The sequence below is a fragment of the Aulonocara sp. 'chitande type north' Nkhata Bay genome, linkage group LG12 (assembly GCF_057382095.1).
Source record: "Aulonocara sp. 'chitande type north' Nkhata Bay isolate Kocher_YH1m ecotype deep benthic linkage group LG12, A_spYH_male_GT1.1, whole genome shotgun sequence".
Classification (NCBI taxonomy): domain Eukaryota; kingdom Metazoa; phylum Chordata; class Actinopteri; order Cichliformes; family Cichlidae; genus Aulonocara; species Aulonocara sp. 'chitande type north' Nkhata Bay.
In genome coordinates this window covers 29,452,866-29,473,845 of record NC_141355.1, presented here as the reverse complement: position 1 = coordinate 29,473,845, position 20,980 = coordinate 29,452,866, and the positions used below count along the sequence as shown (strand labels likewise).

General features: G+C 39.7%; 2 protein-coding genes across 5 annotated transcripts in view; one reads left to right on the top strand and one right to left on the bottom strand.

The window, feature by feature from the left end:
• Window positions 1–1,565: 1,565 nt before the first annotated feature.
• On the bottom strand, window positions 1,566–13,780 carry plat (plasminogen activator, tissue). 4 transcript variants are annotated; one of them, XM_086314956.1, is made up of 15 exons: window positions 13,635–13,780; window positions 8,804–8,891; window positions 8,360–8,480; window positions 8,022–8,156; window positions 7,084–7,194; window positions 5,408–5,582; window positions 5,120–5,211; window positions 4,853–5,027; window positions 4,669–4,754; window positions 4,509–4,571; window positions 4,186–4,390; window positions 3,946–4,082; window positions 3,137–3,277; window positions 2,840–2,988; window positions 1,566–2,733 (listed from the first exon to the last, which is right to left on the bottom strand). In XM_086314956.1, the coding sequence occupies exons 2-15, from the start codon at window positions 8,864–8,866 to the stop codon at window positions 2,566–2,568; spliced, it is 1,821 nt and encodes a 606-aa protein (XP_086171082.1). In that variant the 5' UTR covers window positions 8,867–8,891; window positions 13,635–13,780; the 3' UTR covers window positions 1,566–2,565. The 4 variants fall into 4 exon arrangements, with proteins under 4 accessions (XP_086171082.1, XP_086171085.1, XP_086171084.1 ...); XM_086314959.1 differs by having other exon boundaries at window positions 8,438–8,480; XM_086314958.1 differs by lacking the exon at window positions 13,635–13,780 and adding an exon at window positions 10,523–10,700.
• A 3,562-nt stretch (window positions 13,781–17,342) lies between these two features.
• ikbkb (inhibitor of nuclear factor kappa B kinase subunit beta) overlaps window positions 17,343–20,980 on the top strand; it is a 39,066-nt gene continuing 35,428 nt past the window's right edge. The window contains exon 1 of the mRNA XM_086314953.1: window positions 17,343–17,511. The gene's annotated coding sequence lies outside the window, so the exon portion shown is untranslated. The remainder of the gene's footprint in view (window positions 17,512–20,980) is intronic.

The following is a 20,980-nucleotide window of genomic DNA, read 5'->3' as shown; positions in this document are numbered from 1 at the left end:
TTCGGTATGTTTTGATGAATCATCACTCACATTTGGTGTGTAGTAATACACTGGATTATTAAAATACAAATGCCTTTACATTGGTAAAAGTAACCTATACCTTGTAAGAGTAAAACATTACATTTGCTGCTCTAACATAATAAAATTGTTCCCAGTTTTGACAGTTTAAATGGATCTTTCAACCAGTTTTGTTACTTTTTCCATCACTTTATAATTTTATTATTGTCAAAGATCATTATTTCATTAGGAATACTTGAATTTCCATCTTCCAATATATGTTTGAATTTTGACTATGAACCTTTCTGACTGATAAATAATTGATTGGTAGGGTTAAAAAAAAGCCTTGTAAATCATTTTAAAGAGGATGTGATTTAGAAACAGGCAATGTTAGAGACATAAATTATCTCAACTCTTTATTAGGTGCACTTTGCTACTACTAAGACCCTCTTTTGCCTTCTGAAATGATTCAATTCTTGTGTCATAGATTCAACAAGGTGCTGGAAATGTTCCTTAGAGATTTTGGTCCATGTTTATGAGAATGAAACACACAGTTGCTGCAGATTTGTCGGTTGCACATGCATGATGTGAAGCTTCCATTTGACAGCATCCCAAAAGTTTTCTAATGGATTGAGATCTGGTTACTGTGGAGGGCATTCGAGTACAGTGAGCTCATGGTCATGCTCAAGAAACCAGTTTGAGAGTCTGAGCTTCATGACATGGTGTGTATCCTGATAAATGCAGCAACCAGCTGGGATTGGTAAACTATGGTCATAAGGAAATGGGCATGGTCAGCAACAATACTCAGGTGGGCTGTTGTGTTTAAAAAATTCTCAATTGGTACTAAAGAACACAAAGTGTGCCAAAGAAACAGCAGCAGCCTGAAACATTGATACAACGCAGGATGGATCCATGCTTTCATGTCGGTTGTGCCAAATTCTGACCCAGCTATCTGAATGTAGTTGAAACTCAGCAGACCAGCCACATTTTTCCAGGCTTCTACTGTCCCAGTTTAATGAGCCTGTTTCTACTTCCTAGTTGACAGGAGAGGTATCCAGTCCTGCTGTAACATTCCTGCGTTAAGGCTCCACGTTATACTTTCAGACATGCTCTTCTGCATACTTTGGTTGTAACAACTGTTTTTTAGGTTATTTCTGCACTCTAGCCTTTGATCTCTGTTAACAAGGCATTTATATTGGGAGGACTGCCACTCACTGAGTTTCTCCTTTGTGGACCATTCTCTCAGCAGTTTATGAAATACTCAGACCAGCTGGTCAGTCACCAACAACTATGTCAAGTTCAAAGTCTCTTAAATCACCCATCCTAATGCTTGTTTTGAAGTTCAGCTAATAGTTTTGATCAGGTCTGCATGCTTAAATGCACTGAGCTGCTGTCCTGTGATTGGCCAGATCGATGTTTGTAGCCGTTGAACAGGTGTACCTGTTAGGGTGGCTGTCGTTATCTATAAATGAGACTGAACATACTTAATTTCCTCCAACAGAAAGAAAAAGATGAGCTTAAAATGATCTGATAAAATGATTTCAAATGTTATTTATTGACAATGGTATTACTGAATATGGTAGAAAGGCAATAACAATTATCAAGCAACAATAAATTATCAAGTGGCAATACAGGGATAAGTAACATATTTAGATTTCTACAAAATAATATAAAACAAACATGAACATTAACTTAATACAAAACTTCTAAAATCCAGATTCTCACAAAAGACATGAGTTTCTTACAGATTTGAGTTTTGCAGTCAATAAGCAGTATACAATATATAATATACATGTTACATACAAGTATGGGCTCAGCCCAGGTGCAGCTGAACTCTTCCTAAGACACAGTTTTCCTTCTCCCACAAGTTCAAATCTACAGCGCAACACAGCAGAGTGCCAAACTATTAAAATCTGCAAAAACAAGCAGAATCTGAACCAGCAGATTGTGGTTTGGATGAAGGCCCTTTTGTGAGCAAATGCAGAACATTTTGCATTAAACTAATTAAGTAAATGTATCTCTCAGCTATAAGACAAGTCCTCCTGACAAAGGACTTTAAAATGCCCTGTGGAGAAACATCCCCATGTGTTTCACTGTACTCTGCAAAGTAAAGGCCTGCTTTGAGTGAGGATTAAAAGTGCTTTTGATCTTAAGCGTGCCACTGTGTCATTTTTGTATAAACCAGCATAAAGTCAACCACAAAAAGCAGAGGGATATCCATATTTTTTCCTATTTATCTAGATAGGTTAACTGTCAGTGCTCAGGGGGGGAAACAGCTTTAAAACCTCCCAGAAAGAAGGTAAAAAATGTGTTTTCAGTTCATCTTTTCACTTTCACACTGAAGACTGTAACGAACATAAAACCCAGGAGCACAAAAACTCCCGATTGAGGTCTTTCGTGTGTGTCTCTGTAGAAATGGCCATTATCACATAAGCTTTCTGTCTGGTGGGATCTAGAGCCAGCCCTCAACAGTCCAGTGGGTGTCTCAGTCTATCAACTTAATGATAAACATATTTGTTCCACCCTCTGCGTTTAGTCTCCAGCATCTCATTTGCATCTTCTTTTGATTTAAACCGGGTTTGCTTTAACTATGTTGTTAATCCAGTCAATGTAATTGGTGACACGGGTGTAGACTCCAGGTTTATCTTTCTGCCCACACCCATCGCCCCAGCTGATCACACCCATCAGAGTCATCCTGTCATTGTATCTGCAGACAAGCGGGCCACCAGAGTCTCCCTGTAATTGAATCCAAGAAGCAAATTTAAGGGAAAGTGTAAAGAAAATAAAAGTTATAATGTTATGAGCATGATTTAACTGTGAGGATAAGTGTGGGTGTTCTCACCTTGCAGGCGTCGTCCAGGCCTCGAGTGTCACCAGCACACAGCATGTTTGAGGTAACTGTGCGTCCAGACAGCACCCCTGGGACACAGCGCTCTTTGGGCCACAGGCGAACATAACCTCTCTTAACACGGTCAGAATACTCTGGAGAAACTGTGAAGAGAGCGTTGCATTAGTTTAGATTGCCTATACTGTCCCCTGCTGCTCAGATACTTAAAATGACACCAACTTGTCTGTGCGATAAGTACAGTAGTAGCCATAAAAAATGAAAAAAAAAAAGGCTATGATTTAGTTTTCTTACATTCTGCGTCTTTTCCGTAGCCTGAGATCTCACACTCAGTCCAGTCGGGCAGCACCAGCCCACGTTCGGGCAGACACGCCGGAAGAACTTCTGGAGACTTTACAGCACAGATGCCAACGTCCGTCTTAAGTTTCAAAATGGCTGCAAGTGGAAAGTGACCAAAGGAAAGTCAAGGCAATGCACTGGGAAAATGTGGGATGAAGACTGAGAGTTGAGTTAAAGTTTTAACAAGCCTCTGCTGCCCACTTAAGCTTCCATATCATTACTGCTGGAGGAAAACAAGTTCACTAAAGCGTCTCATTCTGTTTTCATTATTAACATTGAAGTATGACTAAAGTAGCCTCAATTCTCCACACAAACAGTTTGACTAAGAGCTCTTTTTTTTAGTCTGGCAATGATTGTGTGCTTATAAAGAGGACCTTGGTGCAGCTTTTCAGGTCATGTTCTTAAAATTAGACATTTTTGGCCCCTTTCACCCTACCTTCTTGCAGAAAGTTTGAAATACAGTCGGGAGGGGCTGCTGTGGCTCAGACTAAATCATACAAAGCCAAAAGCTCAAAGACATGACCAAAAGTTCAATTGTGTATTTGTGTCTCTGGATTAAGGTACAAGCGATACCTTTCTTTGTACCGACTATGAAATTAATCTTAAGTTTACGCACTGTATTGAAAACCTAATTTGGGCTATAGGTTTACACTGCTGTGTTTAAAAGTTTATTTTTAAACTTTTATATTAATAAATGAAAAGTTCGAAACAAAGATAAAAAAATATTGGATTATTGTTTCTGTTACAATGAAATGTTCACTCACCGATGTCATTGTCGTATGTTTCCTTGTCATATTTCTCGTGGATCCAGAGTTTCTCCACGCTGAAAATCTGCTCGCTGCTGGAGTTCTGTTTCCGAAACGTTCTCCCCAAAATTACTTGCAGTTTATTTACATCGTTTCTGAAAAGACAGAGCGCACTCGTTTGTTTGCTATATGGCAAACACGTTCGACTAGTGTTTAGTGTATGTGCGTGCATGTGTGAAAGCTGGAAGTCAGTGCTACCTTTCTTCAAAGCAGTGTGCAGCAGACAGGAGCCAGCAGGAATCAATGAGGATTCCTCCGCATAGATGAAAGTGCTTTTTGTGACGGGGTTGGTAAAAATTAATGGCCGCCTGCCACGGCTGCTCCGTGATTTCACTCGCTCTGCCTCCAAACATGCGGAACGATGGTTGGGATAAAGTGTTGTCTAAACGCTTGCCACATGTTCCTACAGAAGAGACAGGTTGGAGAATGATGGTTGAACGACAGTAGGATTAATCGACACCCAGAAGGAGGGACTTTTGGTTATGTCTGAGGTGTTTTCACTGGCTGTGAAGATATCCTACCTCTGTTATTGTTATTAGTGGTGGGAGCACGCGGGTCAAGAGTGGGCATAGGCGGACGTCTCGCTAAAGAAAGGAAAACTATGGTTATCCTCAGTCTCAATATTTAACTTCTGTCTTTGCTATCGCTGCCAAATGAACTCATTGATGTAAAGGAACTCACAGCATTTTGGTACGTCGCACAGCTCCCAGGTCAGAATCATATTTTTGTAGGTGTGACACCATGGACCTGCGTCATTGTCTGGATTTCTGTTGAATAAAAAAAGAGATTTTTTTTCTCATTTAAAAGTAGAACATCAAATGTACTGCAATTATAAGGAAGTTAAAATAGGTGCTGGCCTATGTACCTGCAAAAACTGTGGCTGCCCAGTCCCAGCTCCAATGCGTCCGTTCTCCAAGCATTGTACATCTTGCGCTTGACAGCGGGAGAGTCCCACGGGAGGCAGCGAGAGCCGCTCTTGGTGACAGATGCTGTGCCTCGGTATTGCTGGCCAGAGCCGAGCGCACATTCTCTGTGCTTATCTGCTCCAAAGAGCACATATGGACAGATGTATGTAAGCCCACATTTAATGGTATTTGATCTTTCTACATGTTAGGATTTTGTATATCTATACCTTCTGAACATCTGGGCAAAGAACAGAAGTCCCATTCAATCTGTGTGCCTTTATAGATGTAACACCAGGGAGAGCTGTCACCGTCAGGGTTCCTGACATAAGGAGAAACACAAAGACAATAAGGGAACATCTTCATAGCTTCCGTAAAAGGCTCGGATATTATGTTTTCCAGTCTACTCCAGTATTTGTTAACACCAGGCCACCAGCTTTCAAGACGAACAATCCCAGTCTTGTTATTTTTTATAGATAGCAAATGAAATATTCACGCAGACGCTCCAGCACAGGTACCTGCAGAAGTTGTGATTGCCCAGTCCAAGGCTGATGGCGTCTGTTTTTCGAGCCGTGAACCTCCTTCCTCTCAGAGATGTTGAGTTCCAGTTGATGCACTCTGCTCCTGATTGGCTGACACTCGCGGTGCCACGGTACCCATCACCCTGCCCCACAACACACTTCTCATTGGTGTCTGTTGGAGAGAGAAACAGACAGTGGTAGTCGCTAATTTATATATGAGACTGATATTAACGTAATAACTGGTCTGAGTAAGTTGTTCCGACATAATATGTCTTGTTCTTGTTTTTTTCAGGGGTTTTTTAGATTTGAAAAAGCTGTAGACTATTAAAAAGCTTTTGGATAAATTCTGAAAACATTGCTATTTCTTACATAAGGCTTTAAATTTGTGCCCTAATAGCATTTATATCGCTGTTTTCCAATTAGTGGTTTTAAAACAGTGACCAAACATAACCTATGATGATTGTAAATGCATCAGATTTATAGCCTGGCCATATTAACTCGTAGTTTTTTTCACTAAAATCATTTGCCTGTGACCGCTGAAGTTCAGATAATTATTCCACTGAGAGGGTGGAGTGTCCTTCAAGTGATTAAAAGTGGGCCACAGAAACAAAAACATTCATATCCCAGAATGTCTTTCCATCCCTTATGATCCTTATGTCTTCCCTCCAAACCACAGGCCCATGACACCAGTAGTATGAGTCACACAGTCAGACTGTGATCTTATCAAAAGTTACTAACAAGCTTTAATCAGACCACCAGTTTATGGACACACCCGAAGTCACTGCTGCTTTAAAAGCACAGTACAAATCAATCGCATGTGTTTTGCTCCAGCCTGTAGTGCTATTTGTCTATTTTAGGTTGTTTAGGTGTGACCTGTCCAGTATTGGAGACTCTGGTTATTGAAATGTTGCTTTGTCCTAAATATAAGTGACACTCGCCTTATGGGCCTCATAGCTGTAAACAAAAAAATCATCTGAAAAAGTCAGTGTCTCTTTCCAGAAATCGTGACTTTGTTGCTCATGAACATCTACAAATTTCATGTAAGACCTACACATTACACCTACAGGAGCTGCTGGGCCATGGAAACCCATGCCATGAAGCTCCTGGTGCACAGTTTTTATACTGATGTTAATACTGGAGGAGGTAGAAAACACCTGAATTTAAAGCCAACCTATAAACACTGATCATATAAACCATCGGTAGTGTCCATCTACCCATGATAAAAGGTGTATTCTTGTGACAGAAAGGAAGGAAATACTGAGTGCAACCACCCTTGGTTGAGCTGTGTTGCAGCTTCTTTGGTTTGGCAACCAAAATTAGTTATTACTATAAAGTTTTCACAACAAAGTTTGTGGATTTCTTTCCTTTTTTTATTTACCATCATTTGAGTCACCTAGGTCACCAAAAAATGATTACTGGCGAGTTTTATGTTGAAAACTTGGAGTGAACTCTTCTTTAACAGCTTTTTCATTGTTGCTTTTTTTTCTGTTCTGTAACTGTAAACTGAATATTTGTGGTTTGGGATTGTTAATTAGAAAGAATAAGATTTTTGGCACTTTTGAAATTGAAATGAAAACATAATGAAATTATATTAATTGTTATTTTTCTATCTCTGGTCGTTCGCTAGCTGAAAACCCACGATTTAGGTGTTTAGGTGTTTCTTGAATACTCACTGATCTCACACTGAGCCCCAGTGAAGCCTCGGGGACACTGGCAGATGTAGTCTGAAGTGTACACAGCTTCCTTGCAGGTTCCTCCATTATAACACTGAGACACGTAGCAGTCTGGAAGAGGCAGACAGAGCGCCGTTTAGTCAGCCACACGTCATCCACTAACAGTTTAAATAGTTAGTATATGATGGATGTGCCATGACCACTGCACAGATTGGGTTTGAGGCTTGTGTGTCATATACTACAGTGAAACATTGAGGATTATGCAAAAGTCTTTGTGCATGGTTCACCCGGACTTTCTTGTTACTTGTAGTAAATATCATCATAGTTTCTTTTTGAAACTTTTTATGTCAGGTCAAGGATTTCTCTGTAGAGCAGAAGTGGTTTCATGCCATCTGCAGTCCTCGTTTTCATTTATTATTTCAACATTTCCTAAAGGCCGACGCTTAGAATAACAGCTCTGCTGTCACTCCCAGTGGTATGAGCTCACAGATGTTGCAGTTTGGCAGACTGAAAATGTGGTTGTAATTTGACTGAGGGAGGGGTAATCAGCCTTCACAGAATTCGTCAGTGGGGGTGAAAGTACGCACGAGGGCATGTCTGGAGAATCTAGTTCAAATAATCTCAGACTAAACGACGCCCACTCAAAAACACAGAAAACCCAGCAGCTCTTCGTTTGGATGCACTGAAATAACAGGGATTTGGACACATAACCGAGGCAAGCCAACAAAAAATAATCATTTGAGGTTATAACAGCCCGTTAGAGGTGAACTGAAGTTATAATAGAAGGCAGAGGGCAGTGAGGGCAGGAAAGAAGACTGACAGACAGATAAACAAATAGTACATTTAAATTCTGCTCAATGGAAACAAAACACTGATTAGAAAAGTCAGTCAGACAGTCTCCTTGTGTTTGTGTGTATGTGCATCCATGTCACACTCACTGATTACGGGCACAATATGACAACGCGCTCGTCCTCCTAAATCACAACGGCAATACTCCACACGCTGCCCCTTCCATTGTAGCCAAGTGTCCCCAAAACTACGCACAGCAGACGTCTCACTATCCATGCAAAGTACTGAAAACACCACACAAACATAAGTATACAACCAATAAAATGATAGAAAACACAGAAAAACATAACTGTCATACTGTTAGAAACATAAAAACACAGGAGGGAGGAACACAAACACGTGGCTGACAGCAAAAAATGAAAAGACTGATGATTATGAAGAAGTTGGTGTTATTAGAGGAGATGAACAAAAGTACAATGAGGCTCACAGGTGTCAGTGGAAGGTGAAGACTTCTGGACATGAATAATCAAAAGCGTCCCTCTGGCTGGCTGCCTGTAAGGCTCACCTCTGTAAAAACGAGTCCCTCTCTTAGTGCGGAGAAGCTCCACCTGCAATAGAAAGGACCAGTAAAACATGGAGCAGACATGCATGGGAACTGGATGAACGGCTTCAGCCTCCAGCTCAAGCAACAGTCAGCGTATGAACTTTAAATTAGACAATTTAAAATAAAATGCTGATGAATGCTATCGCTAGTCAGTGGCACACTGTCATACAGCAAAAACACAAATTCAAACACATTAAACGGGCTAAATGTTTGCTCAAGTGGATAATAAACCACAGGAATTGGACTGTATTGAGATAAGCCCTTGTAAAATATGCAGGATTTTCAGTAGGTTGAAGACAGCTTAAGGTACTGTTCTGTAGTACTTACATTGTCCGCTAGGCAGCAGCAGAGAGCACAGAGGAGCACTATTAGTTGCAGTGACCTGGTCATGGTTTTTCCAGAGGTCTTCTGTTTGCTGGAGTGAGAAAACACATGCACATATTAGAAGCAGTTTTATATGGACATATGGATGGATCAGGGAATAAAACACAGACAAAGAATAGCATACATTGGCAGCTACGTGACTGTGTTTACAATGGTTTATGAGAAATATAAAAATTATGAATAGTCATTTCCTAAAGCTGTGAAATAGGTCATAAATAAAGACAAAACCGACTCCTTCTTTTTCCACTTTCTCTCAAAGTTAATATGTTCTTTGCATATCGAGACATTAACCATCGCTGTCATTGTCACTACGTACACACAGTGAAAACACTTGCAGCTGTGCAAAAACCGGAACAATTCAGATCACTTCAAATATTCGACATTCAGTCAGGTGGCTGACTTGAAAGTGAGGTCATGTTCATGTTAATCTAAGCTTTTCTCCTTAATCTGTCACCAATACTAAGCCAACAATCACAGGAAAATGATGAACACTGGTCACCTCCTCCCAGCTGTACTGTAGGTCCTTCCTCCATCCCTAAGCTTGTTTCTGAGAGGAAAGGGTGGGGGGAGGTGGGGTAGCTGTGGGAACCTGGGGGTCATTCCTTGTTTCTTGAAGCCGAGCTGACTTCTTGACTCAGAGAGGAAGTTTTAGCAGCATTTGCAGAGCTGTCTCATAGGAAAGTGAATAAACTCAATGCTGACCTATATTCAGTTCACTTATTTTTACGTTCCTATGAGGCCATATCATCCTATTTATTTAAAAATTTACATACCAAAAAAGACTCTATTATCACTGTCTGTCATTTAATCTACTTCTTTCCCATTGGGAATAAACAGGACACAGATAAAGTCTTTAAAAAAACTAAAAAAAATGAAAGCGTGATCGCCACATCAAACAACACAGTCCAGACAGCCCTCGAGCGATGAAACGCAGCACACTAGAAAAACAGTTTCTGAACCATCCTGTGAGCTTTCCTGCTCTACCAGAGCAAAGCAGCAGCTGTGTGAGGACAAAGTGACTCAGAACTTCAAAGGGAAGTTCAAGGAAAAAACAAAAGACCAAGAAAAAGTAACTAAATTTATATTTCCTTTTTTTTGTTTGATATCCCACTTGCTCCATTTCTGTTATAGAAGAGTCTAATTATGCAGAAAAGTGGTAGAGAGGAGCATCTGTAGCTCCTCAATCAAGTGTGAGTAAACATGAGTCACAGAAGAAGGAGGGGTGAGTAGAAGCAGGAGTCGAAAGAAAGAAAAAAGGACAACACTGGACACAATTGACCTGAAAAGTTAAAAAATATCCATATAAAGAATTTCCAAGTGATTTTAAAATAGTCCAAAAAATCTCTGACATGAACAAGCATGCAAAGACCTAGACACATCTGCATACATTTTGCCCTCTCTTCTCTTTTGGCTTGTTCTTCACTGAATCACCTTCTGCGGTTGACTGAGCTAATAGAAAACTGCATTGTGTTTTCATATATCAGTATATATGAAACACCCACACACACACACACATACACGCACATACACGCACAAAGTGCTCAGGAACGTGGAGCTAATCAACACTCCCACACACAAAGATTTAGTGTTCATTCTCCTCATTGTTTGAACAAAGACTCCCTCTCAGAGTTTGACTATGAAAACACAAATTCACACACTCACCATTAAGAACGCAGGTCTCTTGGAGGCTGTTCTTGACTCTGACAAATAAAAACCCTGTTGTCCTGTGCTGTAACCCCCCAGTGGAACCTAACTGGCAGGGCGACAACAAAACACTACTTTCTTTTTTGTTTCCTTTGTGCAGCTGTTCAGCTCAGTGCAGTCGCCCCTCTTTCTCTCTCTGGCCCTGTCAGCTTAAAACATGTGTTTCCTGCTATAACACAACCAGCACAGGCCCCATGTATTTAGGAAACGGGCGTACATATCAACACACGCAAGCACGAAAACACTTGCCGACAAACACTCATCGGATGTTAACATATGTGCATCCACCCTTTCTAGTATATCTTTCATGCGGAGGCCCAATTGGGGGCCATAAAAAAACAACATTCCTTTGGTAATCTTACAGTACAACTATATGTTTTATATGGTCGGTTTTACAACTTTTAATGCATCTATGTGGATAATAATGCAGAAGCATGGACAAAAAGTCAGACATTTATCTGTCTGGTCTATTTTAATCTGTTTTTAACTAAAAAAGTGGCTATTTCAAAAGGAAAATATCTGATATGACTTAAATTTAATGTTGTAATAATAATAAAAGTGTAAAATATGGAATCTTATTACAGTATTCCAACTAATTACAGATATCTATGTAGTCTTTGGTCCACTTTGCAGTAGCAATGATCTTATAACAGTTTATAACCCTAGCTGATCTAAAACAGTATCCTAAGCAATAAATAGCAGTAAACTCTAAATGAGACACAATACAGCTTTCTGGCACTGAGAGGCTTAACACACTGGTCTGTTACACCCAGACTTTTAGTAGCTGAAACATGTACAACCAAGTATGCACTCTGTGGAGAGTGTGGTTCCCCCAGTTAGTGGGTCAGTTATGAATGGAAGAAATGAAAGCATTTTCAGAGTAGCAACAGTCAGACTGTGAGTCATAACAGCTGCTATGAGTTGCAGCATGTGAAAACAGCAAACATATGCAGCAGATGATAAGATGCACACAGACACAAACACACACATAGAGCAGTTATGTTCATGCTACTTTGGTGTTTTTAAGGAATCGGTCTTAAGTGCTGTCCACGGTCTCTGACATCAGATTTTTCAGCAAAAATTAGTAGCAACTGAGTTTAAAAAGGGTCAGGCATGCTTCTCTACTAGAGACAAAGCTGAAATGTTAAAGTTAGAGACTGTGAAGGAACAAAGTTTACACCTCTGTGTGAAATTCAAATTTCTAGTACTTTGAGCATGTTTGTGGTCACTCTTCCCGTCTCTCATCTACACAAATATCACACTTGATACTTAATAAAGTAGTGAAGAGTGGGAGGACTGTTCACACTGGTGCACATGGGGGAATTAGCAGAGGAAACACCTTTACAGCGTAAAAATTTACAGTTGGTTTCTTACTGGTATTTCTCAGAAGAGGTTCTGAACTTTAAAGCGTTGAACAGGTCTGACCTGATGGTATTGCTGAATCTTTACCATACTTTCAGTAGGTATTATTCTTTTGAGTAAGAGGTTTGCATGTGTGTAGAGTGACTGTTAGGATCTGTCATGGCATGTGATGTCATGTAAGATGTTTCGAAGGTATTATGCATTCTTTACTCGGGGGATTTCAGTCAAGCTTCAACAAAGCAGCTGTGATCTGGCTCCGTAAACTCCCACAGAACAGAGAGCAGCATTGTTGCCTTCCCTCTGTGTGCAATATGATACTTTGCAATCTTTATCGGAATGAAACCCAAGCTCCTAAAATGAAGAAATGCAGGTTATGGGAGCAGTTGCTGATGTTAGAAGTGGCGAGATAGTGGAATCTGAGACAGCTATGCAGGACAGGATGCAAGGATGAAGACCTCAGAAAGAAACCGAAGAAAGGCAAAAAAACGGTAGGGTGTTCTGGGGAATTAAATCCCAGAGGTCAGCAGAAAGAGAATGAATCCTCCTGAGTCACACCAGCTCGAGGTCTGCAGAGACACATGTAGGCATTGATGTATTTTACATCCAGTCTCGAGGCCATTGTGTGAAGTAAATGAAGGTTTGGTCAGAAAGGAAGACTACAGATATATAAGAAGGCTTAAAGCTGTAAGACCCCAGGTGCTGATCCTATGACTCACAAACATAAGTGTAAGGCAAAAATCCAGCTGACCACACTGCCAGGAAAGCAGATACCAGTTACAAACTCTACTTTCTCTCAGCACACAGCAGTACAGATTATCAGTGCGATGGAGAACATCAGCGCTGACAGATGCTAAGGAGGAGAACGCTCTCAAGGGCGCCAGCTCAGACGCAGATCCAGCTCATTAGCCACACTCGGCTTGGCTCAAGCTGGTACACAGAAACACATACTGAGGCATTGTGGAATCCAGCTTGATAATACACACACAGTCCAGCAGCAAAGCACGATATCACCATGTTTTAAAGAAGCTGTACAGCAATTTGTGTCAGTTTTGATTACGCAAATTGAAAAGTGCTGTATGTGATTTTAGACTCCCACCAAACTTAGCAGGTGGAGGAGGATGTAGAGAGCTGCTGAGGTCAGGGTGAGAAAAGTATGAGATGTTCCACATAAATGACTTCATAGGCTGCAAGATAGTTTTTTTTCCTCACACAGCTTACCCAAAACTTTTATGAGTGGTGCTGCAACGTGCATGACATTAAATAGACAAAGAAAAAAATCACACCTTAACCGACATCCTGTATTAGCTGAAACACTTGTTAGTACAGTTTTGGCTGTTTATGCTGTACTATTATTCTAATTGTTTTAATCTATGGCATTATATGCCAAGAGACACCTTAATATATCTCTATCACAAGACTACACACCAGTTAAAAAAATGTTCAGTTCCTTTTGATTGTTTTTTATAAAACATGATAATTAATTCCAATTGACACGTTTAGTTGGAACCGCGCAAAATCCCTGCAACACCATTATCATCATCACATAAAGCGGATCCAATTAACTGAATAACCTTTAATAATTACTGTTTCATAATAACGAGCGACAGGGAAACGTAGTAAAACGGAGTTTGTTGCAGGAGAATCCTCTGGTGCATGTAAACCTCCACCGCGGTGACATCTTAATACAAAGGAGGAAAAAAGCTCTTACCAGACACGAAATCTTCTGAAAGGATCTCTTCTCGTTGTCTTTGCAGTAACTCTGAGTGTTCTTGTATTTGCCGCTCTGACTGAGCTGGTTGTCCCTCCGCTCCAAGTTTATACCGAAGCGCTCCGGTCGGACCGGTGCTTCAGGGGAGCGGGCTGACGTCAGGGATGTCGGCTCCGGCCCGGATGATGCTTGATGATGCAGCCGGGTGGGCGGGACCATTCCAAGTTAACAGGTTAACAAGTTTTATTCTTGATGAGGAAATCTGCATTCGTCATTTCTTTCAACAGAAATACGCCCGTTTTATTGCATAAAATAGATCAATATAAACGACATGCTATTGTTTTCAAATGTATGCCTATTTATTATTTAAAGGAGAATCAAAATGCGTTTACATTTCAGGACAACACACATAAAATGTGTGTGTAACAGAAAGAGAGAGACATATGTACGTTATAAATGTTTTTAAACATTTTTAATAGATAGATGGCATATTTAAAGGATGTAAAGGATGTATGTTTAGTGAATGCTATGCAAATGTGTTGCTACCGCGTTTTTATTATTATTATTATTATTATTTTATTATTTTATTTTAGTTGGAGTGCAACCAAACCGAACAAAAACTACTGAAGCTTTTAAGCAGACGTGTAAAGTGAAAAAAACAACAAAACACTAGTAAACAGCTCATTCTTCGCACAGTAGGTCGCCTCTGGGAGGCTGTGATGGGTTGTGGGTGGTACTGTATCACTGTGGCTAACCACCTGGCACCAGGAGCCCTTTGTTACAACCACAATCCCCTTTATTCAACCCATCCCTTCCTCAGGAAATCAATCATTTAGCCTGAAAAGTAGCTCCATGTCGTTTTAAGAACACTTAAGGTTTTTATTTTCTTGGAATAATCCATGTTTATTGTTTTTATTGGCTGTTAAATCTACATTAAATTGCTGAAAATACAACAATTTGGGGTGTAATGGCTTAGGGGGGGAAGTTAGTTTGGCGTCTGTCCCACTTTGTCTTCATCTGTGTTGGATTACAATTAGCTCTCAAGTCTCATTAAGGAAAATTACAAACAAAGACACGCATTACAAGAACACAATCTACTACAGAGGAATAAGTTACATCAGGTCATGTTACAACACAAGACTCTTATCTCCTTGAAATTCTTATGAAACTGACCAATTAAGGCATTCTTCCTCTTTTGTGTTAAGTAATGAAAAAAAATACGTACCTTTTTTCTTATTTTGTTTGTCCTTATTTACATTGTGCCATAAATGGTAAGGTATTTGTAAATCATGCAGAGTAATTGTAGCATCTGCACAAACCACTGTTTTAAACATTTTAGTTTGCTGTCTTAATGTGTGGGTAGATGTTTTTATAATTCCTGGAGCTCGGATGCTGCAAATCCACAATCAGGGTATCGAGTGTCACATAAAATGAATACGAGAAGGTTTCTCGGACACAGTTCACAGTTACTGATTTTCCTTGGCAGCAAACCTGAGATAGAGTGAAAAAGACGACTGTGCAAAACTTAGACGTGTTTTAGTACAAGTTTTTTTTAAAAAAACGAAATAAAAACTGTAATATAGAAATATTCCAGCAGTTTTTTATTTTGTTTTTATGGCTGAAGCAAACAAAACATAACAAGGTAAACAGCTTTAACATAATCCGGTGGGCAAACATTTTGTGCATTCATGAGCTCTACCAGTGGGAACAAGATAGTTTACCTAATTTTGATCAGATTATTTGCTTTTTAAAATATTCTGAGGCACTCTGTGCTGATAGAAACCTTCAGTTACAAAATTTTACTTTTAACTAATGGTTACAAATGTTATTACATTAAAGAATACAAAATGTAACTTTGAACACATCAAAACTTACTTACTGTTAACTAGATATTAAATTTTTCACTTACCATGTTTTTTGTAAATATTAACCATGTACCTCAATTTTCTCTGACTTTCCAGTGTTTGTAGTTCAATAGACAAGGAATAATTTTAACAAGCTGAGGATACAGCTGTTTCTAAGCCAAGACAGACTTGCCTTAGAAGACTTCTATCTATCTTCTTGTATGGGACGCAGCTGTGTCCCTGAGGTAACTAGGTGTAAGTTTAAATTTAATTGTCTGATGTTAGTGTTATGTCTCACTGATGACAGAAGTCAGAGGAGAATGGACAGATTGCTTCAAGCTGAAAGGAAGGCAACTGTAACTCATATAACAACTTGTTATAGCCAAGCTATGCCGAAGAGCATCTCTGAACAGACAGCATGTCCATTCTGGAAGCAGATGGGCTACAGCAGCAGAAGTTTTCACATTACTCCATGCAAAAACAACAGGTGATTAAACAGAAAAAAACATCATTGGTATACTCTGGAAACTCTGAAGTGCATCTTCTCCAAATATAACACCCGTTATATCAACAATGATGTTGCAAAGTCAGAACAAGTGAAACACTGAGATGAACACTTTAACAGACGTCAACAAGCTGATTTTAACTGATCTAAAAATATCCAACTTTGCAATAGTAGGCCTGCCCCAACTGGATCACCCCAAAAATAGTAAAACCTGTAGTCTTATTGATATTAGCTGTTTTTAAATGATCTATACATTCTGTTTTGTCCTGTGATTAAACCGGCCCTGCATTGCTATTAATTATTTTGTTGTAATTATTCTTAGTTCTTGTTTTGTCGCTTTATGTCTATAAAAGGCGCTTTATGTATAAATATTACTTTTTTTGTCATTTATTTGCCTCACAGAATCTGAGCATCTGATTTGATTAAAGATCTACAAGGGCACGATCCAGACAGAAAAGAAACCAATGAAACTAAAGAGGGGCAGCCAAGAAGGAGACTTTCAGTAGGTTAATATGAGCTGTCAGGTCATGATGCAGATGAGAGGGGTGAGTCAAGCAGTTTGGGAAGTTTGATTCTACAGTAATGGTGCTGCACCCTTAGCAGTGATATCATATATACATTCATGCAGTGGTTCAGTGTTTACTGCCTCATAACAAGAATGTCCTGTATTTGAAACCAGGTTGTTTTTCTTGTGTCAGCGTGGGTTTCTCCCGCACTCCAAAGACATGCACAGAGTTAAGTTAATTGGAGATTCTAAATTGAGCGCAGGTGTGAATGTGATAGCCCAGACAGATCCAGGTGTACTTATTTCTTGAATTATGACAGCTGGGATGGCCATTGTTTTTGAAAGCGTTTGATCCGCAAGATTATTTCTCAGAAAGATTAGCTAGGTCACATTCTTTCTCGATGACCCCGTGTTTCATTTTTCTAGTTAAAGAGAGACACTAAAGTGACCTTTATGTGTACGGCTGTTTGGATGCCACATTGCTTATGTAGAAAGACACAAATGACGCCAAATTATTAATGTACATGACATAATATGATTTAGGGGTTACGATAATTCTTCACTTAAACATTTAAACTAACTTTTAAACTAAAATAATCAATTTTTAAAAAATGTAATAAGGGTTTTTTGGATTAATGTAGTATTTGTTTCTAAATTAAGTGACTTTCTACAATTATGAGTTTACACTTATGAGTTTCTTAATTTAATTTTGGGGAATTAAAGAAAATTTCCGTTTAATGGTGATCAAACTCATAATGTTTGGTTGAAAAGTGCATAAACCTACCAGCAGGACATAATCCGAGGACTTTCCCTACAAGTGGGCGGGGCTGTTTCTTCGTCAGGTTAACAGGAAATATCAGTATCAGGAAGTTGAGTGTTTGGAGATTTGTTGTGTCGCCAAAATTTGCTGCAGTAGTTTTTATTAAAGTTTTACTGATTGAAAGCTCGGATACACACAGTAAACCTGCCGTTCAAACACAAAAAAGGCGTGAAAACGCGTGAACGCTGCGTGTGGAGTCTAAGGTAGGACTCGGGAGTTGAAATGTTGACGCTTTTCTCCTTGAAAATAAAACACGAAGACTAGTTCCAGCTCATTTTATATGAACAGAGAAGTACAAAAGGAAAGTAAATTTTTGTGTGTCGGTGAATAATATTCTTATAATGAGTAAAAGGTCGGCGGTATATTTACTGTAAGTCAGTCTATGAAGCTTAAAACGAAACCCTTCAAGCATGTAGCGCCCCTGTAGTGTTTAATGGGCCTCTTAATAGTCTGCGACTATATGACAGTTAGTTTTCTTTATATACACGTAGCGGGCTTTTTTTTAATAAGCTAGACTCGCCTATAGGAATGTTTGTATGTATGTTTTGTCTGTTTTATTGCAGCTGCTGTAAAACAAACTCAGTGTTTATGTAGTTTCACAGTTTGGAGAGCTTTTATTTCATCCATCAGACCCCTGCAGTCACATTTATAACAATACTGATAATACAACAAGTTCCCAATGAGATTTTGTTTTTCATTTTTTATAATAGGTTAATCAGCTTATGGGAATTCATACAGCTTTTTGTTACTTTTTTGCTGTTTAGAAGCCACCAACACTGTTGTTTCTGTTTCTGTATACATATGTTATCACCTACAGGACAAACACAGCATTTCTTTTCTTACTGTCCCTGACCAATAGGCAAGTTACTCATTTTACCAAATTAATGTTTTACTCTTGGACATTTTACTCTTACTCTTTGGACATTCGCTGCTTTTTCTCTCATTTTTAGTCTAGTCCTTGTACCTGATCATTTTCAGGGGAATGTTTGGTTTGTTAAGCCACTTAACAGTGACCTATGAATCATTCAAAAAGGCACCTAACCCAAAAATGAGCCAGTGTTTTGTTTACATATAACATAGCAAAGAACTAGCTTAAAATAGTATATTCAGACGCTAAAGGTCTTTTGCAAAAACACATTTGTTCCCATTCCTTTAGATGAATTTACAAACAAAACAAAACAAAAACAAGGGCATAAATGATGGAGATAAAATGTTTATATAATGTTTTTGCATCAACTGAGTGATTCCCAAACACCTATCAGTCAAAAGGTTGGCATATTCTGGCATAGTGTGCAGTGCGTTTGAGGAAACTGGACAAGTGGAAGACAAAAGATGAAGTGGCACGACTAAAACTCGTGTTTTTAGAAATGGGTAATATTCCAGCAAAGACCTGACACAGAAGCTGCGAGATGCATTCTGACCTTCAGTTGATCCATCTACTGTTCACTGAACCCTCATCAGAAATGGTCTCAGTGGAAGCGTGGCTATTCTTAAGGAAGGGAAATGGGGAGAAAAGGCTGAGGTATGCCAACACAAGAACTGAACTGAAAGTCAGTGGCAACAGCTCCAATGGAGTGATGAACCAGATCTGAAAATTCTGGTTCCAGTCATCATATAGAGTGTCTACAGCCATCTATAAAGCACGGTGGAGAGTCAGTCATGGTTCTGGGCTGCATTTAATGGAATTATGAACACAGACAAGTACTGTCAGACTTTGATCCATCACACTGTACCATCTGGAAAGAATCTAATTGTCTATGGCTTCATTTTTTTCAGTACTCCCAAACACTGCTAATGCTGGAAAGGCAGATCTGGGTAGAAAAACACAAGATAGGAAGCCATCGGTCGAGATACTTTCAAGCTTGTCAGAATCGTACAAACTGTTATGTTATTTTGTATCTCTATACAGTGGGGCAAAAAAGTATTTAGTCAGCCACCGATTGTGCAAGTTCCCCCACCTAAAATGATGACAGAGGTCAGTAATTTGCACCAGAGGTACACTTCAACTGTGAGAAAAATGTGAAAAAAAAATCCATGAATTCACATGGTAGGATTTGTAAAGAATTTATTCGTAAATCAGGGTGGAAAATAAGTATTTGGTCACCTCAAACAAGGAAAATCTCTGGCTCTCACAGACCTGTAACGTCTTCTGTAAGAAACTTTTCTGTCCCCCACTCGTTACCTGTATGAATGGCACCTGTTTGAACTCATAATCTGTATAAAAGACACCTGTCCACAGCCTCAAAGAGTGAATAGTGAATCTACAATAGGCAAGCAGCTTGGTGTGAAAAAATCAACTGTGGGAGCAATCATCAGAAAATGGAAGACATACAAGACCACTGATAATCTCCCTCGATCTGGGGCTCCACGCAAGATCTCATCCCGTGGGGTCAAAATGATCATGAGAACGGTGAGCAAAGATCCCAGAACCACACGGGGGGACCTGGTGAATGACCTGCAGAGAGCTGGGACCAAAGTAACAAAGGTCACCATCAGTAACACACTACAACGGCAGGGAATCAAATCCCGCAGTGCCAGACGTGTTCCGCTGCTGAAGCCAGTGCATGTCCAGGCCCGTCTGAAGTTTGCCAGAGAGCACATGGATGATACAGCAGAGGATTGGGAGAATGTCATGTGGGCAGATGAAACCAAAGTAGAACTTTTTGGTATAAACTCAACTCGTCGTGTTTGGAGGAAGAAGAATACTGAGTTGCATCCCAAGAACACCATACCTACTGTGAAGCATGGGGGTGGAAACATCATGCTATGGGGCTGTTTTTCTGCCAAGGGGACAGGACGACTGATCCGTGTTAAGGACAGAATGAATGGGGCCACGTATCGTGAGATTTTGAGCCAAAACCTCCTTCCATCAGTGAGAACTTTGAAGATGAAACGAGGCTGGGTCTTCCAACATGACAATGATCCAAAACACACCGCCCGGGCAACAAAGGAGTGGCTCCGTAAGAAGCATTTGAAAGTCCTGGAGTGGCCTAGCCAGTCTCCAGACCTCAACCCCATAGAAAATCTGTGGCGGGAGTTGAAAGTCCGTGTTGCTCAGCGACAGCCCCAAAACATCACTGCTCTCGAGAAGATCTGCATGGAGGAATGGGCCAAAATACCAGCTACTGTGTGTGCAAACCTGGTAAAGACCTATAGTAAACGTTTGACCTCTGTTATTGCCAACAAAGGTTATGTTACAAAGTATTGAGTTGTATTTTTGTTATTGACCAAATACTTATTTTCCACCCTGATTTACGAATAAATTCTTTACAAATCCTACCATGTGGATTCATGGATTTTTTTTTCACATTCTGTCTCTCACAGTTGAAGTGTACCTCTGGTGCAAATTACTGACCTCTGTCATCATTTTAGGTGGGGGAACTTGCACAATCGGTGGCTGACTAAATACTTTTTTGCCCCACTGTATGTGTTTGCATGTTTCACTTAAACAATGCACCTATTATCAGTTTTAAAAGGTATAAAGGTATAAATATAAAAGGTTCCTGTACAAACCAGAAAACACTGTAGGTCTCAGAGCTGAGAAGCTTCAAACAAGGCTTTTTTTAGGCATTTGTTCGAGACGAAGCAGTTAATTATTTGCTTGAGTACTGGTTGCGTGCTCAGACAAATGCATACTCCCATGACATTTTTCAGGCCAAACGTAACATTTTA

Excerpts from the sequence above, each read along its gene's own strand:
- plat (XM_086314956.1), bottom strand. The coding sequence starts at position 8,866 with ATGACCAGGTCACTGCAACTAATAGTGCTCCTCTGTGCTCTCTGCTGC. Across the intron at positions 4,083-4,185 it reads GCACACTGCTTTGAAGAAAG|AAACGATGTAAATAAACTGC; the intron begins GTAGCACTGACT and ends CTGTCTTTTCAG. Across the intron at positions 3,278-3,945 it reads AACATACGACAATGACATCG|CCATTTTGAAACTTAAGACG; the intron begins GTGAGTGAACAT and ends TTCCACTTGCAG.